We start from the raw sequence: 27,826 nt of genomic DNA on the forward strand, positions 1-27,826 counted from the left end.
AGGACACCTGGGTGGCTCAATTGGTTAGGTGGCTGCCTTCGGTTCAGGTCATGATCCCGAGGGTCCTGGGATGGAGTCCTGCATGAGGCTCCTTGCTCAGTAGGAAGCCTGCTTCTTCCTCTGCCTGCCTCTCCCCCTGTTCTCTGTGTCTCTCTCTCTGCCAAATAAATACATAAAATCTTTAAAAAAAGAAAAAGAAAAAAGACTTCCTAGTTGGAGAAGAAGAAAAGGAAAAGAGGAAAGAGACGGAAAGGAGTCCTGAGCTATCACAGAGGCAGAAGGGCAAACAGCAAGGGTTGAGAATGCTCATTAGAGTTCCCTTACCTTCATCCTCACTATCACTGCCATATTTCAGGCCTTCTTATCTTAACTTGTATGAGGTTTTAAAAAAAAAAAAAAAGGTAAAAGTAAGTGAAAAGTAAAAGAACGTATGTACCATGTATTATTTCACATGAGGGGGGTAAACAAATATCTTTTCACTTTTGATACAGAACTGAAGGTTCAGTGTATTTTTTTTTAATTTAAAGTAAGCTCAAACAGAATAAAAATAAAGTTTATCTTCTAAATCACTTTTTAAAGAATGGAAGTATCCTTTACATCTGCTGAGAAAATCAAGTCACAAAATACTACATATGGCATAGTCATATATTTTTATTTTTACAATATGTGTGTGTGCAGAGAGAAAAAGAGAGAGAGAGAGAAAAAGAAAAGACAGTATGGAGGATACACAGCAAACAATTAACTGCTCCTAAGAAATGGTCCATAAGGCCACAGGTGTGGGTTGAGGGTGAGGTGACACAGGAGTTGGTAGCACGGAATCTAAGCCACTGCTTATGCAGATCAATTATGCCTCATGGGCCTCCCGGGGCCAAGTCTGATTTTTACATTTCATTTTGTAATATAATGCTGAACAGGGTGATTACTGGTACTTTTCATTTTCTTTTTCTGCTTCTTTGTATTTTCTATATTTCCCTTCACAACATTTTGAAGAGCTGAACTAAGTACTTCCCCAAGTCTAAAGTATACAATTCATGAAGATTTCACCAGTTTCTCCCAGACTTAGCATTGTGCCTGGCATATTGAAAATAGTCAATCAATATTTGCTGACTGATTCAAAATTTTCCACAACAAGTAATTACTCTCTAATAAGAAAAACAAGAAAAGTGGTTTCCACAAAGGAAATGCATATGAACATTAATTTTATGAACATATGAACATGATTTTAACATAATAAAAAAAATACAACATACTATAATGGAAGTTCATAGAAAATGGTATCAATTCATTAACCCTTGGCTTGGTATAATTGATGAAAACTTCACAGAAGAGATAATATTTCAGTGTGCCTTAAAGGGTGAATAGGAGTTTAAACAAGTGCAGAGAACAATATCCAAGGCAGAGAAAGCACATGAATGTACAAAGCCAGAAAGAACATGTTGTGCCTAGGAAACCATGACAAATGACTTTTATTAAGCCTAGGAGGAAAGTTGTATTGGGAGCTACATACAGCAACTCTGATACAGTGGAACTAATATAAACATGGACAATATGTCTATGATCTCGCTACCAAACTACACAAAGTCTGAACTCTTCCAGAGAGAGCAAATGGGGAGTAAATGATGCAGAGGAATGATAAAGAGAAGAATAATTTTAAGTTTACAGACTGGATACAGTAGGAAGGGGACAAATAAATTATGACTACAGTAATCCAAATGTGATGATAAGTGATGATAAGGAACTGAACTAAGATGGTTGTGAGATGGGAGAGAGGGAAGAGAAAGCATGAATGACTAATTTAAGAGTCTTCTATGATGAAAGGATATATTCCCAACTGGTTACACAAAAGGCAACCAAAAGCGTGCAAATATATAACTTCACTGAAAAACTATTAAAATGTCGAAAATGTTAAGAAAGTTACCCACTTTCTTTCTATGGAAGGAGGAAATAACTCAAAATATGCAGGACCATTATCATAAATGTTCCTCAAAAAGATTTTTTATTATAATTAAATAAGGTGCTTAGCATGGTGGTTGACACATAGTGTCAATATGACCTATTAATATTGTTTTTAACATTGCCAAAAAAGACCATAAAAAAGTAATTTTTCCCTAGAAATCTGTATATATTTTTAATAAGTAGTGGTTCCTCCTTAAAACCCTTTTATTAAAATTTTGAATTTTTAATTGAAGTATAGTCAACATGTTAGTTTCAGGTGTACAACACAGTGATTCAACAATTTTATACATTACTGAATGCTTCCCATGATAAGTATATTACAATATTATTAACTGTATTCTCTATGCTGTATGCCTCCTTAAAATCTTTTCGTGAGATCTCAGAATTCAAATCTTCCCTGCTGCTTAGGGATAAAAAATTTCATCAGATCTAATTGTTGAAAAAGTCATTAAATAAAAGATAAAGCACATAAAACCATTCAGCAATGGTAGGGAGGTCACAATGGGGATTTTAAACATGTCTGTGCAGAGTAGGGCCCTTTACTGTTAACAAATTCTATCTTCTTACTTCTAACATCTAAATTGTTACTTCCTCAGTGAAGCCTTAAATAAGCAAGCAGGAAATCACCTAGAAACTGTGAGGTCGTGCTTACTACTCCCCTAACTGCCAATACCACTTTGTTGATGATCTTTTTTTTTTCTTCACTAGTCTTCCTAGTTGTCAAGGATGATGTCTTAATGCCAATTTCAAAGGCATACCATATACCTTGTACACAGCAGGTGCTCTGAATATATTTGTGTACAATAGGGTCGATTTACAGCTGGACTGGGAAACTCCATCTTCATCTCTGAGTACATCTGGCTATCTGGCTCTTGGACAAGATAAGGTCAATTAGATTTATGATGTGCTGTTTCAGGTCCAAAACTACCTGGTGACCTGTAAACCAGTTTGTTTACTGACATATTTTCACCTGATAGAACTGGTTAGCCAGCCAGGCTTGACTACATGACCAGAGCAACATAAAAATACCCCACTATGAACTGCCTTGAGCTCTCCACAACCCAGGATTTATCACACACACCTTGGTGGTCAATCCAAGGATGAAATGGACCTGTGTACAAATTAGGATTCTAGACAGTTTCCCCTTAATGTCCCCCACATTCTTAATGCTTCTCCACTCTCTCTTTCTCTTGCTACACCAAATCCTTTAAACAAAAGCCTTAGGTAAATATGGAGACTCATGAGTCCTTTCAAATACCCAAACTTGAAAGATCTTTGCAATACTATTTTCTGTACACTTTCATGATTGTAAAAATAAGCCATATGGCTCAGCTAATATTCTTGTCAATCTTAATACAACAAAAATTTCTGTATCTTATACTGTTTTATAGTCTATAAATACTTTCACATACACTAACATTAAATTCCCAAAGTAACTCCACTAAGGAGCAGACTAGAGAAACCCAGACTCAAAAGATTAAATGACTTGTCCACTTTTGCTCAACCAAGAAGGGGCAGAACTGGACTCAAGCCCAAGGTATAGGTCTATCAATTAAACTAGGCTGCCTCCCAAGTCTGCAGCAATTAATGCCTATGCCATTATTTGAGGGCTTAAGTTAATATCTCTATGTCTTTTTTTAAAAAAAAGATTTTAGGGGCGCCTGGGTGGCTCAGTGGGTTAAGCCGCTGCCTTCGGCTCAGGTCATGATCCCAGGTCCTGGGTTCAAGCCCCACATCGGGCTTTCTGCTCAGCAGGGAGCCTGCTTCCTCCTCTCTCTCTGCCTGCCTCTCTGCCTACTTGTGATTTCTCTCTGTCAAATAAATAAATAAAATCTTTAAAAAAAAAAAAAGATTTTATTTATTTATTTGACAGAGAGAGAGATAGCAAGAGGGGGAACACAAGCAGGGGGAGTGGGAGAGGGAGAAGTAGGCTTCCCGCTGAGCAGGGAGTCCAATACAGGGCTTGATCCCAGGACCCTGGGATCATGACCTGAGCTGAAGGCAGATGCTTAACCGGCTGAGCCACCCAGGTGCCCCGATATCTCTACGTCTTGATGAGGCTTCCTGAAATAAGTTACAAAGGCATCCATATCCACTTATCTAGTAAAGAGGTTAATAACAATACATAATGTTGATATCAAGAGGTTGAACATATTCATTCCTTCATTCCACAATTATATGAGCATCAATTATGAGGCTTAGACACCACATTAGGGAGAGTTTAGTTGTAGCAAAAAAGGAGACATTTTAAAACCGAAAAATGAATACTTTCTCAGTTCATGGATGAAAAGGAAGTTTAAATTTAAGTGCATAATCTGATACTCTAAATACTTAAGAAAACTATTATCCAACATTTTATATGGTACTTTAGAATGCAAAAGGTCATTACTTTGTCTAACTTAATCCTCAAAACCAACTTATAAGGTATTTTTAATCAAATCTGACAGCTAAAGAAAGTGAAATCAAAATTAAGCAATTTGTCCTAATATATACAAGATCGTACAGCTTGAACAAGGCAAAATCAGGATTCAAATGCAGGGGTACTAATAACCTGTCTTCTTTCCATTTTATAAACTATTTCCTATTCTTACGTTGATTTCGATTAGAATGTCCTATTTCATTTTTTTTAAAAATCCACAAAGTGAGGAGCACCTGGGTGCCTCAATTGGTTGAGTATCTGCCTTCAGCTCAGGTCAGGATCCCAGGGTCCTGGGATTGAGCCCCACATTGGGCTCCCTGCTTAGCAGAGAGTCTGCTTCTCCCTCTCCCTCTGCCCCTCCCCTCCCCATGCTCTCTCTCAAACTCTCTCTCAAATAAGTAAAATCTTCAAAAAAGAAAAAAGAAAAATCCTTAAAATGAGGGGCTCCTGGATGGTGCAGTCAGTTAAGTATCCGACCCTTGGCTCTGGCTCAGGTCGTCATCTCAGGGTCGTGAGATGGAGTCCCATGTTGGTCTCCAAGCTCAGCGAGGAGTCTGCTAAAGTTTCTCTCTCCCTCTCCCTCTGCCCCTCGATGCCCTCGCTCTCTCTCTAAAGTGGATGAGTGAATCTTAAAAAAAAAAAAATCCACAAAGTGAAAAAAAATTAAGTAAAACATTTTATTTTATCATAATAATTATGAATAATTTAGAATTTAAAGTAAAATAAAGTAATTTAAATGTCTTAGTGATTTTATTCTAATTGATGGTTATAAATATATTTCTTAAATATTTATTGAATTATATATCTTTAACTTCCTGGTAATTTCAAAGTTTTCTGGAAAATGAAATAAAAATAATTCATTTCTTTTGGTCAGCTTCCAAATCAATATGAATAATGAAAATAAATCACTGAGATATGCATTTCCTAAACATGAAAAGCTATCTGAGTTGAGGAATTGTTTTTGAAAATGTATAATTAGTTGTTAATGTTCAGTTATCTCATTCTTTAAGACCGTAAGCAACTAAATACTTGCTCCAACAGAACTTAACATTAAGTAAAATATAAGTTTATGAATTTATTTCATCTAACTTAATGTCTTAAACAGCGTTTAATTTAAATCAAATTCCTAAGCAGTAGGGAAAAAATTAAAGACTATAAAATACAAGTTTTTTAATTTTTTGAATTCCCAAATCTCTCAAGTGAATTGTTCTAGGCGCAACTGGGTGGCTCAGTCAGTTAAGCATCAGACTCTTGATTTCAGCTCAAGCCCCTCATCACACTGGGCATGGGGCCTACTTAACATTCTCTCTTTCCCTCTCCCTCATCCTGCCCCCAAAGAACTGTTCTAGTTCTACCCAAATAACTTTGGGTCAATTTCCACTGGAACAAGACTTTTTTTCAGGGTATTCACTGCCCAAGTGTCAGCTTTTAAATGTCTGAAAAAAACTGCTTTAAAGAAAACCAGAGAGGGGCGCCTGGGTGGCTCAGTGGATTAAGCCACTGCCTTTGGCTCAGGTCATGATCTCAGGGTCCTGGGATCGAGTCCCGCATCGGGTTCTCTGCTCAGCAGGGTGCCTGCTTCCCTCTCTCTCTCTCTCTCTGCCTGCCTCTCCATCTACTTGTGATCTCTCTCTGTCAAATAAATAAATAAAATCTTTAAAAAAAAAAAAAAAACAGAGAAAATGAGATAGGTCAGCCAAGACAAGTGTCCCATGTAGCAAACAAGGTTTCTCTGTGATCCAACTAAAACAGCAATGCTCTTACACCCACACATACATATAACTGGAGTATTTGCATGGTCTTTTCCATTATAATCTTTAATCTGAATACTGACTTTATTTTAAAGTTGATTTTTTATTTTATTTAAAAAAGAATGAGAATGAAATAGTGAAAAAATCACACAAATTATATAATAAAAGAAAAAGAATAAAGCAGAAGAGTACTAGTATCTATTGAGTTTAAATGCCTGGAACCAAACTAGTGACCTAATTTACATAATCTTTCTAATATAAAATATCACCTTGTGAGCTTATCATTCTTATTTTACGTATCTGGCAAGATTAAGAAATTTTCCTAGTGTCATACTGCTCCCAAGTGGGAAGATCTAGATTAATCTCATGTCATTTGCTCTTTAACAAGCTATGTTCCTAATACCACAACATGAAAAAAGAAAAAGAAAAAGAAAAAGGAAAGAGAGTAAGAGAGACACAATCATAAGCGTTGGTCTATCCTAATAAATCTTAAGAACCAAAAAACCATGTAATTCTGGCAATTATACTAGACTCATCTGAACGTCTATAGAATTTATTCATCTGGGGATGCCTGGGTGGCTCAGTCGTTAAGTGTCTGCCTTCAGCTTGGGTCATGATCCCGGGGTCCTGGGATCGATCCCCACATCGGGCTCCCTGCTCAGCTGGAAGCCTGCTTCTCCTTCTCCCACTCCCCCTGCCTGTGATCCCTCTCTCCCAGTGTCTTTCTCTGTCAAATAAATAAATAAACAAAATCTTTTAAAAATTAAAAAAAAAAAAGAATTTATTAATCTGTGATCCATTATGACTAAAGAAATGATACTGTCTTAAGGCAATTCTTTTACTGCTGAAACAAATCACTTATCTTTTCTGCTAGTCACCTTTTCACAATTTTAAGTTTATACCTCACATAGCACATAATCTACTGGGGAAAAAAAAATCCATCATACAACATTACAAAGTACTATATGTATAGCAGATATTTAGTAAATATTTGTTGAATACTTCTATATTCACAATGCCCTGAAATCAGTTAAGTACTTGGATAGTTGATAATATGATCAGCCTTCAGTGACACCGGACTTCGAAAGTTCTGGTTTTAGGGGTGCCTGGCTGGCTGAATTGGAAGAGCATGCAACTCTTGATCTTGGGATAGTGAGTTCAAGCCCCAAGTTGAGTGTAGAGATTATTTAAATAAATAAACTTAAAAAAAGTTTTGGTTTTGTAGTTCAGTCTGGAAAAAGGTTCTGCTTTAATCAATCATGATCAAGACATACTTCTGGTTATCTGAGTTGATTCATCATTTCTTTATCTCCACTAGTAATGGCTTCAAATGACAACAAAGGAAAAATAAATCTTTTTTATTTTATAGATTACAATGGGCAGAATATGCCAAGCAATTTCTCACTGGTTTAACCCACAACATTTACTAAGAACTTAATCTATATTAAAATACTGTGCTAAGTGCTATGGATACTGAGTTAAAGCTGAAAAGTTTTTTAACTTGAGGCATTATCAATATATTGGAGAATATAGACATATTTATAATTACAATACCCTGTGAAACGTATACACATCATTCATTCAATAAATATTTGCTGAAAGTCTCATATAGTAAACACTCTAACAAACCCTGGGATACAATGAACTAGGGCCCCTCCTTTTATTGACTTTACATGGTCTCAAAGACTTCCCAAGTCTACAGAAAAATGAAATCATCAAAAATCATAAGAGCACACACAAAAAAATCGTAAGAGCACATAAGGAAACACAACAGCCATAAAAGAAGAACAGCAAAACAAGCAACAGAAACAGACAAAGATGAAAGATATTGAATTAATGGATATAAGATATTAAATGTTTGATATGTTTAAGGAAATAAAACAAAGCAAAAACAAAAACAAAAACTAAAGAACTATCAGAAATTGTCAGGTAGATTTAAAAAAGAAAGCCTTTAGAAATGAAAAATATAATAATTTAAAATGCTAAAGAGAAAAAACGAATGTGAAAGAAAAAAATTTAAAAGGCTGAATTAACCAAGTAAAGAGAGATGAGAGAGATAAAGCAGGACATTCCAGATGGGAAAGAATAATATATGCAAACACAGGAAACGATGAAGCTGCATTCTGTGCTTGAGGAAATAAAAGCTGAATTATATTGCTGAAGTATAAAGTGCAAGTGTTTAGAAAGGCAAGAGATTACATCAGAAAAGTCATCAACGGCCAGTTTGTGAAAGTCTTTATCCATTATACTTCTCAACTCTATATTGCAAATGTGCCAATACTCACTATCTGAAGTTCTTATCTTATATATCTGTAAGCACACATTTTTATTTAGTTAATAGTATTTCTAGTTTTGAAATGTATAAATCGTTAGCTAAAATAAAGAAATAGCTATTAAGCAATATGGCAGACACCCCAAAAATCCTCTCTTACAAACACCTAGACATGCTGGATAAAGTTTAATAATATATTTTTCAATGCACAATTCAACTCCCAAAAGACTAAAGGTAATTCCCAGAGGGAAAAACTAAGAACCAAGAAAATCACTATGACTGTTCTACAAGGGGAAAGAGGTAGGGCAGTGAATTGGCTGTCTCATTATCATAGAAAGTAGAATTTCAAATGCTCACAAAGGAATAAGAGATAAGGCACTGGACCATGGAAGGATGGGAACTGGATCTGAGATCATCTACATGAAATGCTTGAGGGACTACCTACTCAGTAGTTAAATGAAACAGAAAAGCAACCACCCAGTAGCACAGAAAACAGTAAGAAAGTTGTTCCATAGTGATCTAGTTTAAAAGAGAAAACAAATAAAACAATAAAAACAATTACCTCCTCTGGAAGTATAAACACAAGGTTTGTGACAGGCATATTCTAAAGTGGCCACCAGGGGGCGCTGGGGTCACTCAGTCAGTTAACCAGCAACTTTCTTCGGGCTCAGGTCTTGGCTTAGGTCTTGATCTCAGGGGGCCATGGGATCCAACAGAGCAGCCACTCTGCACACAGCCAGAGTCAGCTTGTCCCTCTCCCTCCCCTTCACCCTCTGCCCCTCACCGTGCTTATGTACACGCTCTCTATATAAGAAATTTAAAAAATATATTTTTTTAAATAAATAGGGCACCTGGGTGGTACTGTCAGTTGGGTGTCCAACTCTTGGTTTCAACTCGGGTCCTAATCTTGGGGGCATGGAATTCAACCCCCTGTGGGGCTCTAAGCTCAGTGAGGAATCTGCCTAAGACTTTCCCTCTGCCCCTCGCCACCATGCCCCCCTCAATTGCTCGCTCTCTTCTCTCTCAAATAAATACTTTAATTAATTAATAAAGTGGCCACCAGAATCCTTACCTCCTAGTATCCAAGCCCTTGTGTAACTCCCTCCCTCTGTACGTAGGCAGAACTAGTGACTTGCTTCTAACCAACAGAATATAGCAAGATGATGAGATATACATAATTACATGTACGTGATAATATTATATGAGATTGCAGCACCCATCTTGCTGGAGTCTCTTACTCCCTTGCTAGCATTGAAGAAGCAAGCTGCCACATTGTTGAGCTGCCTATTCTGGGGGGTCTCATGTAACAAGGAACCAAGGGCAGGTTCCAGGAGCTAAGAGTAGCCTCCATCCAAAAGCCAGCAAGAAACCAAAGCCTCAATCCAACAACCACCAGGAACCAAATTCTGCTAGTAAAGGCTTCCCTCTTCAAGCTTCAGATGAGACCACAGCCCCCACCAACACCTTGATTGCAGCCTTGCGAATCTCTAAACAAATGACCCAGCTAGGCCAGGCCCACACTCTTAAGCCATAGAAAATGTGAAACTATAAATATGTGTTACTTTAAGCCATTACATAAATAGAAATTTGTTATGCAGCAAAGACTTAATCCAAGGTGGAACTACATACTGAATAAGATGCACTTGCTCTCTCTTACTCTATCTCTGGCAAATAAATAAATAAATGACATGTAAGTTAGGAGGAGCATACATAAAGTTAAGGTAGCTTCTTTCAATTACCTAAAATGAGAGAAGAAATAAGTTTGGACTTTAAGTCAAACATGTATTAAAAAAATACTTAAATAAATACCAGAACTAGAACAAACCAGTAGCTTCCAAACCGTAGAGGGGAGAAAGAAATTAAAAAACCTATCACTGCCAAAAGAAGGCAAGAAATATAGATGTAGAATAAAAAGCATTATAAAAAAGGGTGGAAATATGGGATGCCCAAGTGGTTCAGTCGGTTGGGATCTGCCTTCAGCTCAAGTCATGATCCCAAGGTCCTGGGATTGAGCCCCACATCCCTGCTCAGCAGGGAGCCTGCCTCTCCCGCTCCTTTTGCCTGCTGCTCTCCCTGCTTGTGCTCTCTCTTGCTCTCTGTCAAATAGACAAATATCTTTTTTTTTTAAAAAGGGTGGAAATAAAAATATATCCGTAGTCACAGAAAGCAGAAAATAAGACTGAATTTTAACAATAAAAGAAAGTTATCTGCTTTATAGGATAAACACCTTAAACATAAGGGCAAATAGCTGACAGTAAAAAAAAAAAAAAAAAAAAAAGCCTGGGTAAAAAATAGGCCAGACAAAAGGAACAAAACAGATTTTAAAGCAGAAATTCAATATACAACTTAAATTTCACGTCATTTTTAGAATTAGTGCCGTTATTTTTGTCCAATCTCTTAAAGAAGCAAACCATTTACTGATGGTACACATGGCTTTGTACTAGTCTCATAGTTGGTAGAGCAATTTTATGAAGATACCTACACAGCATGTTTACCAAATAATTAAGGAAGACTTCTTACAGAAGACAATAACAAGAAATATAGGCTGTAAATAGGATTTACATGTCCACCTAATACAGAGTAATAAGGACCACATTTACCCTCCTACCTGAAACAACCAATGAAGCAACAAAGGTGCACAGGAAAACTCTTTGGGATGATGAGTATATTTAAATTTTGGTTGTGGTGATGGGTTCACAGGAGTACATCTGTCAAAATTTAGCAAATCATACACTGTAATTATGTATAGTTTTCTTGCACAGCAAAGGAAACCATCAACAAAATGAAAAGGCAACCTAATAATGAAAGAAGATATTTGCAAAAGATGTATTGATAAGGGGTTAATATCCAAAATATATTTAAAAACTCACACAACTCAATCCAAAGAACCCCAAACAATCCAATTAAAAAATGGAAAGAAACCATAAGTGACTCTTAATCTCATAAAACAAACTGAGGGTTGATGGGGGGAGGGGGTTGGGAGGGGGGGGTGGGGTTATGAACATTGGGGAGGGTATGTGCTATGGTGAGTGCTGTAAAATGTGTAAACCTGGCAATTCACAGACCTGTACCCCTGGGGAATAAAAATATATTATATGTTTAAAAAAATAAATAAAATTAATTTAAAAAAAATGGGAGGAAGACCTAATAGACATTTCTCCACAGAAGACATACAAATGGCCAACAGATGCATGAAAAGACTCTCAACATCACTAACCATCAGAAAAATACAAATCAAAACAATGAGATTATCACCTCATACCAGTCAGCATGGCTAATATCAGAAAGACAAGAAATAACAAGTGTTGGGGAAGATACAGAGAAAAGGGAACCCTCACACTCCTGGTAGGAATGTAAATTGCAGCCTCTACAGAAAACAGTATGGAAGTTCCTCCAAAAATTAAAAATAGAAATGCCATAAAATCCAGTATTTCTACTTCTGGGTAGAAAAAGAAAATGAAAAAACTAATTTTTTTTTTAAGATTTTATTTATTTATTTGCCAGAGAGAGCCTTTTAAATCTTTTTAGTTTTAACTTCTAATATAATAAATACCAAAAGATTTATTAACTCACAGAGCTCTTCAGGGTCCTCAATAATTTTTCAAATGTATAAAAGAGGTTATGAGACAAAAAACATGAGAACTTCTGATCTTCTAAAAGTAAAAGTTGAATATGGGCATGCCCTACAATCTAACCATTATACTTGTCAATATATACAAGAACTCTTAATTTGTGTATACTAGAACATGTACAAGAAGGTTATAACATTATTTGTAATAGCCAAAACCTGAAAACAAAAAACATCCAAAAACTGAAGAATGGGTAAATCAACATATTCATACAGTAGAATTCTTTTTTTTTTTTAATTTTATTTATTTATTTGACAGACAGAGATCACAAGCAAGCAGAGAGGCAGGCAGAGAGAGAGGAGGAAGCAGGCTCCCTGCTGAGCAGAGAGCCCAACGTGGGACTCGATCCCAGGACCCTGAGATCATGACCTGAGCCGAAAGCAGCGGCTTAACCCACTGAGCCACCCAGGCGCCCTACAGTAGAATTCTAAACAGTAAAAATAAATGAACTATATCTAAATCCATCAAGAGATCTCAACAGAGATAATTCTTGGGAACAAGGATGATACATAATTGAGAAAAGCAAGTTGAAGAATAAACACACACATACACAGTACAATTCCACTTATACAGACTATAAAATAAGGAAACCTAAACAGTGTATTTTTAGAAATGCATATGGTGAAAAGCTAGGAAATGATAAACAATAAACTAAGGATAGTGGTTATCTCTGGAGAAAAAGGAAGAAATGGGATGAAGGAAAGGCAAAGAGGGGGCTAAATGTTTATTTAATGAATGCTCTTTAAAAAAAGAACAGTCCTAGGGAGAGGAGATGCAACATGGGGGGTTAAGGGGGTAGGAGAAGAATAAATGTAACAAGATGGGATTGGGAGGGAGACAAACCATAAGTGACTCTTAATCTCACAAAACAAACTGAGGGTTGATGGGGGGAGGGGGATTGGGAGGGGGGGGTGGGGTTATGGATATTGGGGAGGGTATGTGCTATGGTGAGTGCTGTGAAGTGTGTAAACCTGGCGATTCACAGACCTGTACCCCTGGGGATAAAAATATATGTTTATAAAAAATAAAATTAAAGATAAAAAAAGAACAGTCCTTTATCAAGGTCATAATTCTCTTTGATTGTCAAGCTTTAAGTTGGACGTTTCTTTTTTTAAGATTTTATTTATTTGACAGAGACAGAGAGAGAGAAAACAAGCAGGGGAAAGGGAGAGGGAGAAGCAAACTCCCTGCTGAGCAGGAAGACTGAGATGGGAGATGCAGGGCACAATCCCAGGACCCCAGGATTGTGCGTGACCTGAGCCAAAGGCAGACACTTAACTGAGACACTTAACCTAAGTTGGATATTTCTAGAGTAGTAAAAGAACACTGAACATCCAATTGGCAAAACTAACTAAAGGAATTCCAGGGATCAAATGGATATCAGACAACAAAACCAGACTGTCCTCCTGTCTACTTTAAAAAGGGGGTGGGGGTGGGGAGCAATTGCTACCCAGCAGGTAAAATAGCCTCAAACTGTAATATTTCGTTTGCGAAGACTATCTTACCTAGAATGTCTCCTTATTGTTTTGTAGAAATGAATGAATTCCAGCCATAAGACAGTTTTTACAGCAGTATCAAGATTTTAACAAGTGCAATGTTAAGAGTTCTGTTTTGAGTCCATTCAGTCTTTCCTCTTGCTGTTAAAAGCAGCTTGCTCTGAAAAGTTAAAGAACTTTAAGATAGAGTTCACACCTATAATGCGTCAAAAATTTTTCCAGTCATGCAACTGAATTATTTCAACCTTAAAGTACTTATTTATTTTCACTGGATAAAATGCCTCTTTTGAGTCTTATGAGTGTATTATAGGGATAAATAAAATGATGCTTAGAAAAATTCTCTGAAATTTTCAAAGAGAGGGCCTATATTAAACTTTATTATTATTTTTAAAGTTTCATCCTCTAAGAATAAAATGTATGGTGTGATTTGGCATACTCTGAGTTTACACAACAGGAAATCAAAATTGCTCAAAACTCAACTTTAGGGGTGCCTGGGTGGCTCAGTGAAGCCTCTGCCTTGGGTTCAGGTCATGATCCCAGGGTCCTGGGATTAAGCCCCACATTGGGCTCTCTGCTCAGCAGGGAGCCTGCTTCCTCCTCTCTCTGCCTGCCTGCCTCTCTGCCTACTTGTGATCTCTGTCAAATAAGTAAGTAAAATCTTTAAAAAAGAAAAAAAAACAACTCAACTTTAGACACTATTTCAGTTACTTATTGCTGAATAATAAGCCACCTCCCAAACTTCATGGCTTTAAAAAACCATTTACTATTATCTCTCATGGGAAGAATACAAACAATGAAAAGTGCACCCAAAAAAAAAGAAAAAAAAGAAAAGTGCACCAAAATATAAACATAATACATAAACAATGTTTTGGCAAGAGTATATTCAAGGAAAGCAGGAATTATAGGGAAATGGAAGAACAAAGATAAAGAGTTTAGAATACACCTGATCCCATAATGAGTTTAAAAACTACATAACTAAGAGAATGGTGAAAATTAAAGACACACCAAATGTTGGTGAGGAAGTGGATGAAATGCTGTAAATGTAAAACGCTATGTAAAACCACTTTGAATAAAGATCTGGCAGTTTCTAATAAAATTGAACACACAATTAACCCTCTGACCCATTTATTCTAATCCTGACTATTTACCTATAAGAATGAAAATATATTTCCAAAAGACAACTTGTGCAAGAATGTTCATAGCAGCTTTATTTATAATTGCCAAAACCTGAAAAAAGCCAGGTGTTCAGCAATAGGAAAACTGATAGACTATGGAATATTCATATAATGGAATACCACTTAGCAATAAAAAGGAACTACCAAAACCTGCAACAACATTGGTGAAATCTCAAAAACCATACGCTAAATGAAAGAAGTCTTATACCAAACAGTAAATACTGCATGATTCCACTTATATTCAGTTTCAGAACAGGTACATCTAATCTATGGTGGGGGTAGAAACATCAGAACAGTGGCTGCCCTAGAGAGAAGGGGAAGGTGAAGGTGAGGATTAATATGGAAGAGGCATGAGGAACTTTCTTCCTTTTTTTTTTTTTTTAAAGATTTTATTTATTCATTTGACAGAGAGAGATCACAAGTAGATGGAGAGGCAGGCAGAGAGAGAGAGAGAGAGGGAAGCAGGCTCCCTGCTGAGCAAAGAGCCCGATGCGGGACTCGATCCCAGGACCCTGAGATCATGACCTGAGCCGAAGGCAGCGGCTTAACCCACTGAGCCACCCAGGCACCCCAGGAACTTTCTTCCTTGATAGTAAAGTTCCATATTCTAATAGAGGTTTTGGTTACACAAATGTATGCACTTCAGCAAATATACCATAAAATTTGTGCATAACTTCAAATATAAATTTTACATCCAAAGAAAACCCACAAAGAATTGATCTTTAAGGGTACCTGGGTGGCTCAGTCAGTTAATCGTCTGCCTTCGGCTCAAGTCATGATCCCAGGGTCCTGTGATCAAGTCTGGTCATGATCCCAGGGTCCCTGCTCAGCAGGGAGTCTGCTTTTCCACCTCCCTTTTCCTTTCCCTCCCCCGCCCATGCCCACTGTCTCTCTCATGCTCTCTCTCTAATAAATAGATAAAATCTTAAAAAAAAAAAAAGAATTGAACTGATGATAGGCATGTTAAAGGATTTAGGGGAAAGTGTATAGATGTCTGTAATTTACTTTGAAATGTGTCAAAAATAAAGTGAATTGACAGAAGAATGGGTAAATGGACAGATATGCACTAAAACAAGCATGAGGCACCTCAGTGGCTCAGTCAGTTAAGCAGCTGCCTTTGGCTCAAGTCATGATCCCAGGGTCCTGCTTCTCCCTCTCCCTCTGCTTGCTGCTCTCCCTGCTTGTGCTCTGTCAAATAAATGAAACCTTAAAAAAAAAAAGTATAAAACAAGCATAATAAAATGTTAAAATAGAATCTAGGCAACAGATATTCACTACAAAATTCTTGACTGTTGTGAAATATTCATTTAAAAAAAAAAGGAGTTTTCATGCCATGTTAGAATTTGGCCTTTATCCTTCAGTTAATAAAAAGTCCTCGAAGGGAGGGGTACCTGGGTGGCTCAGTCTGTTAAGTGTCTGACTCCTGATTTCCGCTCAGGTCATGATCTCAGGGTTGTGAGATCAAGCCCCACATCAGGCTCCACGATCAGTAGAGAGTCTGCTTATCCCTCTCCCTCTGCTCCTCCCTCCTCTCGCACACATGCAGGCTCTCTACCAAATGAATAATTTTCTTTAAAGAAGCCTTTTTTAGAGGCACCTGGGTGGCTGAGTGGTTTAAGCCTCTGCCTTCGGCTCAGGTCATGATCTCAGGGTCCTGGGATCAAGCTTCACATTGGGCTCTCTGCTCAGCAGGGAGCCTGCTTCCCCTACTCTCTCTGCCTGTGTCTCTGCCTACTTGTGATCTCTCTCTCTCTCTGTCAAATAAATAAATAAGATCTTTAAAAAAAAAAAAAAAAGTTTTTTTTAAAGTCTTCCAAGGGAAAGAGAAGCACCCAACCCTGTAAGGAGTAATCACTCAAGGTTTAAAGAGGTATCCACTGAGTGAATGTAGCTACAAATGACAAGGGAACATCATGTGCAAAAGCAATCCCATTGAAAACATCTACAAATTCTGGTATATTTTCAATATATGCAAACAAATGAAAAAAAGGATGAAAGGGAGGAAAAGAGAAGAAAGGTCCGCTAAAGTGAGGAGTCAATTAAGTCAAGGAAGAAACCTCCCCCGCAAAAGTTTAACCTTTCAACTGACTGGATGTGGCCCACCCACATCACTGAGAATAATCTTTACTTAAAATCAACTGATAAATGTTGACAACATTTATAAAATACCTTCACAGAAACACCTAGATTAGTATCTAATTAAATTAGTGGATATGATAGCCTAGCCAAGTTTATACATAAAACTAAACATTACAGATGAGGAGGCCACAACTATAACACAGTATGATTTACTTTTTAGACTTATTTTGACTAGATTCCAATTCAACTAATATTTATTGAGCACCTTGTATTGGCCAGGCACTTCACCTGACTGTGCACTTTCACACATACCATGCCATTTAATTCTCCTAACCCTCTTAGATATCATTATTCTCATGTTATAGAAAATAAGCCGATACAAACAATGACTAAGTGATTTGCCCAGAGTCACAACACTCAACTGAGCAAAGTTCAGATAGGAATCTTGATCCTGGCTCCGAGTCATTATACCATGAACTTTCCCCGCAGTATATATGTAGGACTTTTGTGTCACTATTTAATGCTTCTGCTGTCTCTTTTGGGCTCTATCATTTTGCCAGACCTAAAATATTTCTCCATGTCTCCACTTCTTTTAAAATGCTCTTTTGCACTACCTAAAACTCTCCAGGTCAGGTTTTTTTTTCCCACTAAGGGAGAAACAGTTGGCAAAGGAATAGAGTAAACCCAAAATCAAAGGAATTAAAACTTAAAAATTAAAAAAAAAAAAAAACTTAAAAATTTAACCAGAGCTAATAATGCACTGGGCAAGACTTTCATTTATTTTCTCTAATGATTTTATTTATTTGTCAGGGAGAGAGACAGACAGGCAGGCAGAGGGAGAAGCAGGCTCCCCACTGAGCAAGGAGCCAGATGCTGGATTCGATCCCATGATCCCTGGGATCATAACCCATGCTGAAGGCAGATGCTTAAGCAACTGTGCCTTCCAGGCATCCCAAGACTTTCATTTAAACGTTCACTATTCTATGTATTCTGGCTTAGTAAAGTTCCGCAAATTACTATTTGAAGTATTCATTCTTCTTATTTACCCATATACCAATTACTGTTCCATTAAAAAAAAAAAACAAAACAAAAAAAAACTATCATTTCTTCCAATATGTGCTACCAAATGAAAATTCTTCCTAGTTAATATCTTGGACAACACAGGTAAATACTAAGCCAAGATGAGACTTCAAAATGCTCTTTGCCTTCAAGCATTACTAAGTCTGAAAAGTGGTTTGAAGGGCTCCTTGGTGGTGCAGTCAGTTAAGCATCCAACTCGGGATTTCGGCTCAGGTCATGATCTGCAGGTTGTGAGATCGAATCCTGAATCAGGCTCCGTGTTCAGTGGGGAGTCTGCTTGTGATTCTCTCCCTCTCCCTTTGCCACTCCCTCCAACCCCCTCGCAGGTGCATTCTCTCTCAAAATAAATTAGTAAATAAAATCTTTTCAAAAAATTAAGGCAGGGCGCCTGGGTGGCTCAGTGGGTTAAGCCACTGCCTCTGGCTCAGGTCATGATCTCAGGGTCCTGGGATCGAGGCCCGCATCGGGCTCTCTGCTCAGCAGGGAGCCTGCTTCCCTCTCTCTCTCTCTCTCTCTCTGCCTGCCTCTCCATCTACTTGTGATCTCTCTCTGTCAAATAAATAAATAAAATCTTTAAAAAAAAAAAATTAAGGCAAAAACGGCTGGTGATTATTCACTGCACTTTGTTATTCAGTTCATGTACAGACAGCCAAGTGTGTAGCTGAGTTGCCTCCTTGTCTCCTGGTAATGAACGTATGTGACATTTTACAAAAATGAATAAGCAAAAAATGGAAATAGCCAACAATGATGAAAGTGTAGCAAAGAAACAAAAAGTGATAATGTTGGAAGTAAAATTCCAATCACACATAAACAGTTATCAAAGAAATAGCTGACAACGATGATGTTGACTGCTGCCATCTGAGGGACTCTAGATAAACAGCCAGACTAACTTGAAGGCAAACTTATTAACATAAATGAAAAAAGTGGTTGTCAGAAAAGGATGAAGAGGGACCAGAAGAAATGATGCCAGCAAAAAACTCTGCATTAGAAGAACTCTCAGAGATATTTCACAATATTGAAAGTGCAAAGAGTAAAATGTTGAAGCTGAACCAAACTTAGAAAGGAGAATGACAATTCACTAAGGCATAGAAAAATCATTCATTCCACATCACATGTTACATGACAAGAAAGCCAGCACTGTTCAAACTACTTCTGGTAACTTTTTGTACAAAGAAGTAACACATTTTAATTATCAGTGTTTTTAATGTTTTAAATTACAGAGTACTAAATAATAGTTTTGCTATTTTTTTTTCATTTCTCTAATTTATAACCAACAATAAGAGGGTTTATGGTGTTTGACAAAAAATTTTGAAGTTCTGGGGCGCCTGGGTGGCTCAGTGGGTTAAAGCCTCTGCCTTCGGCTCAGGTCATGATCCCAGGGTCCTGGGATAGAGCCCCGCATCGGGCTCTCTGCTCAGTAGGGAGCCTGCTTCCTCCTCTCTCTCTGCCTGCCTCTCTGCCTACCTGTGATCTCTGTCTGTCAAATACATAAATAAAATCTTTAAAAAAAAAAAAAAAGCAGAGTTTCTGAAGAGACATTTAAAAAAAAAAAATTGAAGTTCTCAGAACAACTGTAACTTTTCCCATTGATTATTAGGACTAGTTTGCCAGGGGGCACCTGGATGGCTCAGCCCTTAAGTGTCTGTCTCTGGCTCAGGTCATGATCCCAGAGTCCTAGTCTCAAACCCCATATCCAGCTCCCTGCTCAGCGGGTGCCTGCTTCTCTCTCTCCAGCTCCCCCCGACCCCCCGCCATGCTTGTGTTCCCTCTCTCCATCTCTCTCTCTCTCTCTCGATCATAAATAAAATCTTAAAAACAAAAAACAAAAAAGGAAAGACTACTTGGCCAGATTTTAAGTTGCATGGTCACTACCATAAAGAGTGAGGACTGCCTGTACCTATAACTTCTGCCACACCAAGGGATATATCATTTCGCAATTATAATTAAGAAAAAAACTCTACCTTTTCCCCTGTCCTTACAATAGGCTCAAGCAAAAAAGGAATTTGGGAAAAAAGAGAAGAGGAAGAAGAAAAGAAGAATTTGAACTGATCTTGGGTGATATTAAAAAATAAAAAGTCAAATTTTCAGGTATTTCAGTGACTCAGAACTGCTGCCACATCTGAACACGCAATTCCAGAAACTCATTTTTTTATTATTCAAAATACACAGAGCCTAATGCTAAAAGATAAGATTCTTGAAAAATTATTCAATTTATCCTTTGCAATAGTATACTCTTTCATCTATCATCATCCCTTACATATAGGGACAAAATGAAAATGTGATAGAATATGGCATATAGTACCTTTAGAATAAGACCTCAACTTGAATACTATTTCCACACCACATTTTGCAACCTTAGGTTAAAAAAATTAAAGAGGGGAACCTTGGTGGCCCAGTAGGTTGAGCTACAGACTCTTGATCTGATTTCGGCTTAGGTTATGATCTCAGGGTCTGAGACTGCTGAGCACCCCCCAAGCCAAGCTCAAGAGGGAATCTACTTAAGATTCTCTCCCTTTCCCTTTGCCTCCCCCCACGCCCCACATGCAAGTGAATGCTCACCCACTCTCTCTTTTGCTCTCGCTCTCTAAAATAATAAATAAATCTTTAAAAGAAAAAAAAGAATGAGAGAAGATAGATGAAGTGCTTAGCAAAGTGTGGTATATAGTAAGCACTTAGATATGCCTATTATCTCCATTCTTATCTTTAATATTTGTATCATTACTGTAAATATTAGAACAATGATAAAACTATATTTTTTTATTATTTTATTTTATTTTGCCAGTGTTTCAAGATTGTTTATGCACCACACCCAGTGCTCTATGCAATACGTGCCCTCCTTAATACCCACTACCAGGCTCACCCAATACCCCACCCCACTTGGGTTTTTTTTATTAAATAATTTATCGGGTGCCTGGGTGGCTCAGTGGGTTAAGCCTCTGCCTTCAACTCAAGTCATGGTCTCAGGGTCCTGGGATCAGGCCCAGCATCAGGCTCTCTGATCAGCAGGGAGCCTGTTTCCCCCTCTCTCTGCCTGCCTCTCTGCCTGCCTCTCTGCCTACTCGTGATATATCTTTCTCTCTCTCTCTCTCTCTGTCAAATAAATAAATACATAAATCTTTTTAAAAAAGGATTTATGTATTTATTTGAGAGAGAGCAATATAGTGAGAGAGAAAGCATGAGCAGAGGAGAGAGGGAGAAGCAGACTCCCTGTGGACCCTGGATCACCACCTGAGTTGAAAGCAGACTCTCCAACCGAGCCAGCCAGGCACCCAAAACTACATTTGTTTTAAACACACCATTATTAACCAACATATTTTTCAAAGATCAAGTTCTCATACTCCAAAATATGATAGATATCCACTGCCTCCTAGGTAAGAAAACTTGACCTTAACTTCCTCCCAATAATTTTCTCCAAAGGTACAAGTGCAAACAACAACCAACATTCACTTACCCTCTTCTTGCACCCCGATTCCTATGTCAAAACCCTCCCTGCAGTCTGCTCAGTTTCCTCCTCGGAGAACGGTAAGACCAAAAGCCATTTCCCATTTCTCAGAGCTATCTGGCAGAACTGAAGTATCTTGCACTCTCATAGCTCACATGACTTAACTGTCAGTTTTCTCTTGATTCTAATCCTTGGTTCTAAACTAAGAGCCATTATTACATATATCCACCCATAAATATGCAAAGGACCTAAAGGCCAACTAAAGCCAACCCCTTTTCTTTACTAAACAATTAATTCTCCATAAAATAATCATGTGAGTTAGTTGAGCAATGTCTGTTTCAACACTTTCAGGAACCTCTATGTCTCCTGAATCCATCCCATTATTCTTCGGTTTAAAAGTTTCCTTATGTTGAAGCAAAATCTCTCCCCTACCGTTAGTTTCCATCCATACACTCTAATTCCACATTCTAGAGAAATAAAGTTAAACTGCTCTATATGACAGCCCATCCAAAATTTGAAGACCCTTGAGTTTCTCTTTTCCATGTTACACATTTCCAGTTCAGAAAGCATGGTTTAAATTCTTCCTCTCACGGACCTTCTCAGGACCACGTAAGGGCTTGCCAACATGACCTAACATCAAACTGGTAAAGCGCTTCCTTGCCAACACATGGGCTGCCAAGTAATTACACTACAAATGATCCCTTTGCCCTTATACTTCCATCACTACGTAAAAATTATTACTTTAAACCAGTAGTTCTGGATAAGTGACTCTCAGCCTAAATCATGGTTTAAAAGGAATGGTTTAAAATCTTGAACACTACAAAGAGTTCAGGTTTGTTTTTGGTTTTTTTTTTTTTTTTTAATTTAGTCAATTATTGTGAAGAGAAGGAGGTAGGATCAGCTAGCAGGAAACTCTTGCCTCTTTCCTAGAAAGCCAAACAAATGCCTGAGGAAAGGACCCAACAAAGGGTAGGTTAGCGAAGAAAAAGAGTTGCTTCGTGTCCTGAGAAAGTGGATCCAATTAAAAGAAGAAATAGCCCAAAAAATGCTCTGTACTTTGCCAGAAGCAGATAGGTACCAGAAGAAGGATCAAACACTGTGCTCTCAAAACTCAACCAAAGTAAACTGCATTTTAAAAACTGGCAGATTTTTCCTGTGCTCCCCTAGCCTAGTGGAATAAAATCTGGCGAAATACACACACACACACACACCATCCCCACCCCACCCCACCCCCCACGGGGGCAACTGGGGCCTGTCAGGAGCAGCAGCTGGAGAAGGATGTTCCCCAAGTCCTCAGAAGGTGTAAGCAATGGAAGTAGTGTCTTCAGATGAACCCTAAGCCTTAGGTAGTCTTAAAGGAGGCAGAGTGGCGCAGGGTCTTGGTCCCTTGTGTTCTTGAGAGTCTGGCACCTTCCCTGGCGGGGACCGACGAGGTCCAACGAGAACAGACGAAGAGGAAGGGAAAAACCTGGGACTCTTCACGGTTGGGATAAGACTAAGCTAGGATCTGTTCCTTTCTCCTGTGCCCTTAGGCCGAAGGTGGTGGCAGCAACAGTAGGAGCAGGTGTCCCGGGCCCTCATCATAACGAGCAGTGTCCACTCTCCCAACCTCCGCTCAGGCCGCCCAAGCCTGCCCCACTCCTCCACTCCGGCAGGAATTCCCACCCTAGCCCTACCCCTCACGCCTCCCCTCAGGTCCAGCGGGGGCTCCCCACTTCTCTTCCACTCCCCCAAACTCAACGCCCCCAAACCGTCCAGACCCCGGCACCCCTCAGCCGACACACTGATTCCCCCGTCCGCTCCCCTCTTCAGCAGCGCTCCCATTCCTGCCCCCAGGCCAGAGCTCCCCACTCCACCTCCCCGGACAGGCCTAGTGCCTCCCCTGGCGGCCAGGTCCGCCCTCCGCCTTCCTCACGCGGCGTGTCCCCTCAGACCGGCGCCCTCCCTCCCTCCCTGCCTCCCGCCTCAGGCCCGGGCGCTGGCGCCCGCACTCACAGAACTCGGCGATGTACCAGGTCACCGCGTAGTTCTCCTCGCACCAGTCCAGCGTGGACGTCGTGGGACCCCAGTAGCCCTCGCGGTCCGCGGCCGGAGCCATCGCGCACGCTGCCGCCGCCGCCACCCAAGCGCTCGCCGCTCGCTGCGCTCGGCTCCGGAGGCTCCCAGGCCGGCTCGGGCCCTTCTCGCGCGCTCACCGCACTCGCCGCCCGCACGCCCTCCCCCGAGGGGCGGGGCCGGCGCCGTCAGCGGCAGTACCCGGCGGGGAGATCCCGCCCACCGGCGCCACCAGGCCGCCCGCGCCCGGCCGCCGCCCCGCCCACCCCGAGGACGCTGAGGTTTTCCTCCGCCCCTTTCTTCCCAGGGCGTGCCTGTGCTCTAGCCGCGGGGGCGACGGTTCCCTGGGCTCCCTGTCCCACCCAGACACGCCCCTGGCTGTAGGTTAGGGGCTCCTTGATAACCCTGAGGCGTTTCTCTGTCTGGACGTGTCTGAGCCTTTATCCCTGTGTCTGTTCCCGTGTGGTTTGATTTTTAACGAGGGCGGGGTGGGTTGAAGCCTTCCACAAGCCCTGGCTTGATAAAACCTGTGCAGAGATGCACCTTAGTATCTTCCTTGGAGGGCAGGCCTCAAGTGGAGCCCGGGAACAGATCTCTCCCAGCCCCCGGGAACTGTAGGAAACAAACAGTGATTTTCTGATAAAGGTAGAGGTAAGTGTCTCTTGGGAACAAAGGGAAAGGGTCACAACCCTGGAGCAAAAAAAAAAAAAAAAAAAAAAGAGGGGCGTTGAGATCCAATAAAGGAATTCAGCCAAAGCCCTAAAGCTGGTTCAGTTTCGGCTTCCAATGCCGGAGGTTTCCACAGGCTACCTATAATGTTGCCCTACTCTCCAGGCACTAACAGCCTCCCCTACTCCAGCCTCAAGATTCTAACACTACACAGCACTGCCAGAGGGATCTCTTAAAAACACAAATGCAACCTTTCCGGCCCCTTGCGCTCAATTACTCAAATTCTTCCCTAGTTCAGAATGTGCTGGGTCCATTCCCACCTCAGCATTTGGCCCTGCTGTTCAGCTGGGACTGCCTTCCTCTCTTCTCTATTTGGCTGACTCCCCCTGGCCCTTTAAAATCCAGCTTCCTGGGTACCTGGGTGGCTCTCAGATGATTGAGCCTGTCTCCCTCAGACTGGGGTCATGATCCCCCCATTGCCCAGCGGGAAGTCTGCTTCTGCCTGCCGCTCCCCTGGTTATGCTCTCTCTCTCAAAAATAAATAAAATCTTTAAAAAAAAAAAAAAATCCAGCTTCCTGAAGCACTTCCTAATTGTCGCCCCCAAGAGCTCCCTTGCCCTTTGTTCATACCCTCTCCAGTGATACATCTGGATAAGATCATTCTTTATGGTCTAGGCACCCAGGACATGCCTGACCATGCAGTTTGAAATGAAGATCATAGTTAAGGATGATACAATTGCTATTTTCTAAAGGAACTAGTCAGTTAAGATGCAATCACAGGTAGAAGAGAAAACAAAGGGAGATGCGCCCACAGCCTCTGGGCAAAATGACCCTAGCAGACAATAGATGCAAACCTTTACTTTCAGGGTGCAGAACCTAGGAATAGAGGCAGTGTGTATTAATAGATATAGTAGGATATCTGAAGATTTTCTTTGGAACAGGAGACATTGAACTTCTGCTATATACCTGGCCCTAGGCTGGGTGCTGGAACACGCTGAAATGAATAGTAAAGATCCAAGAGGGATAAAAGGCATTGAGATGTGAGACAACTTCTATTTCTAAGCATTTTTAAAATCTCAGCCTCTAAAATGTTTTGTGTATGCTTTTAATATGTATAATAATCATGTATATATAACTTATAAATGAATAAGTGCACATCTATTTGTATTTTCAAAGTGAACATGCAGAAATACATACTCAAAAGTGATTTGCTGGAGTTGGAGCGCCTGGCTGGCTCAGTCAGTAGAGCATGTGACTCCTGATCTTGGGATTGTGAGTTCAAGCCCCATATGCTAGGTGTAGAATTTACTTGGAAAATCTTAAAAAAAAAAAAAAAAAAAAAACGGGATTTGCTGACGAAATTACAATACAAACAGCATAGAAACCACAAAAATAGAGTATGATACTATTTTGAGTGGACTAAATAAAAAATTAGGGTGTTGTGGGGTACCTGGGTGACTCAGTTGATTAGGCAGCTGCCTTCAGCTCTGGTCATGATCCTGGGGTTCTGGATCAAACCCTGCATCTGGCTCCCTTTTCAGCGGGGAGCCTGCTTCTCCTCCTCCCACTCTCTCTGCTTGTGCTCTCTCTGTTAAATAAATAAAAATTTAAAAAAAAAAACAAAAACTGAGGGTGTTGTGGAAAGAACCCCTGACTCAGCCAAATGACTGAAGGCAGGAGATGAAGTCTTGACTAATTCAATACCTTGCACATTTCATCACATTTTCATCAACAGTGAAAAAACAAAAAAACAAAAACTACCACAACCAGGACAAAATTTAGGAGAGAAAAATTCACCTGACCAAGAAAACAGGTGCACTGCTGTAGTATCACTCTCAGAAAACAAAATGGATTTCATAGTACCATCAGCAAGGTCTATCTTTCTCTCTTTCTAACAAAATTTTCCCAAGTATAAAAACAATGCATGGAAATGTAAGGGAACTTAAAAAGCCAAAACCATCTTGAAAAAGATCAAAGTTGGAGGACTCACACTTCCCAATTTCAGTACTAAAAATCTATACTAATCGAGGGAGTGTAATACTGGCATAAGGATAAACATGTAGATTAATAGGAATAGAATGAAAAGTCCAGACACAAACCCTTAAGTTTTTGGTCAGTTGATTTCCAAAAAGGATGCTAAGACAATTCAATAGGAAAAAAATAGCCTTTTCAATAAATGGTGCTGTGACAACGGATATCCATATGCAGAAGAATGAAATTAGACTCCTTTTGCCACAGTAAACTAAATTAACTCAAAATGGATCATAGAGTTACATGTAAGCGCTAGAACTATAGAACTCTTAGTTTACATAAAAGTAAATTTTTGTAACCTTGGGTTACTTGGTGATTTCTTATATAAAATAACAAAAGCACAAGCAACGATAGAAAAAATAGGTAACTAGGGCTTCATCAAAATTCAAAACTTTTTGTTGCAAGTAATACCATCCAGAAAGTGGAAAGACAACTCAAAAAGGGGAAGAAATATTTATAAATGATATATCTGACAAGAGACTTGTACTCAGAATATATAAAGACCTTTTATAACTTCATAAAAACACACAAAAAAACATAGAAATGGGCAAAGCATATGGCTAGACATTTCTCCAAGGAAGAGAAATGCCAATAATCACATGAAAAGATGCTCATATTTGCCATTGGACAAATGCAAATCAAAACCTCGATGAGGGGCGCCTGGGTGGCTCAGTGGGTTAAGCCGCTGCCTTCGGCTCAGGTCATGATCTCAGGGTCCTGGGATCGAGTCCCGCATCGGGCTCTTTGCTCAGCAGGGAGCCTGCTTCCCTCTCTCTCTCTCTCTCTCTGCCTGCCTCTCCATCTACTTGTGATCTCTCTCTGTCAAATAAATAAATAAAATCTTTAAAAAAAAAAAAAACCCACGATGAGATGCCACTTCACATACACTAGGGTGACTATAATCAGAAAAACAATAAAAATATTATCAAAGACAGAAAATTTGAATCCTCGTGCACTGATGTTATGTAAAATGATATGACCACTTTGGGAAACAGTCTGGTACTTCTTCAGAATACTCACCAGAGTTACCATAGGACCTAACAATTCTACTCTTAGCTGTATGCCAAGGAATTTGAAAACTTGGCCATAAAATACTATACAAGAATGTTCATAGCAGCTTTATTCATGAGAGCCAAAGAGTGGAAACTGATGAATGGATTAATAAAATATAGACTATCCATGCAATGGAATATTATTTGACAATAAGAAGAAATGAAATACGGATGCATGATACAATATCAATGATCCTTGAAAACATTATGCTACATCAAAGAAGCCAAACACAAAAGGGTACATATTTGTATGAAACATCCAGAATAGGCAAATCTTTAGACAGTAAGTAAAGTAGATAGAAAGTAAATCAGTGGTTGGCTGAAACAGGGAATGGGAAGTGATCGCTAATATGTACAAGTTTTCTTTTGGGACAATGAAGTGTTCTAAAATTAGATGTGGTAGTGGTTGCACAACTCTGAATATGCAAAAAAAAATAAAATTGTATGCTTTTTTTTTTTAAGATTTTTTATTTTTTAAAGTAGTCTCTATACCAAACATGGGGCTCAAACTCAACCCTGAGATCAAGAGTCTCATGTTCCACTGACTGAGCCAGCCAGGTGCCCCCAAATTGTATACTTTCAAATGTACAGTAAGTATTCTAAATGCTGAACAGTATAGTAGATTAATTATATCTTAATTAGGCTGGTTTTTTGTTTTTTTTTTTTTTTAGATTTTATATGAGAGAGAGAGAGCGCACATGCGTGAGCATGGGGTGCAGA

The 27,826-nt window shown here is 39.3% G+C and overlaps 1 protein-coding gene across 3 annotated transcripts in view; it reads right to left on the reverse strand.

Moving 5' to 3' along the window:
• The window catches only part of ACER3 (alkaline ceramidase 3), a 164,948-nt gene extending 141,420 nt beyond the window's left edge, over nt 1–23,528 (reverse strand). Inside the window, exon 1 of one of the 3 annotated variants that reach the window (XM_047690271.1) lies at nt 23,295–23,528. In XM_047690271.1, the coding sequence (XP_047546227.1) occupies nt 23,295–23,397 (103 nt within the window). In that variant the 5' untranslated portion in view covers nt 23,398–23,528. The remainder of the gene's footprint in view (nt 1–23,294) is intronic. The other 2 variants (XM_047690270.1, XM_047690272.1) reach the window with 2 other exon arrangements.
• Nucleotides 23,529–27,826: the final 4,298 nt, after the last annotated feature.

This window comes from Lutra lutra, chromosome 10 (genome assembly GCF_902655055.1).
Source record: "Lutra lutra chromosome 10, mLutLut1.2, whole genome shotgun sequence".
NCBI lineage: Eukaryota > Metazoa > Chordata > Mammalia > Carnivora > Mustelidae > Lutra > Lutra lutra.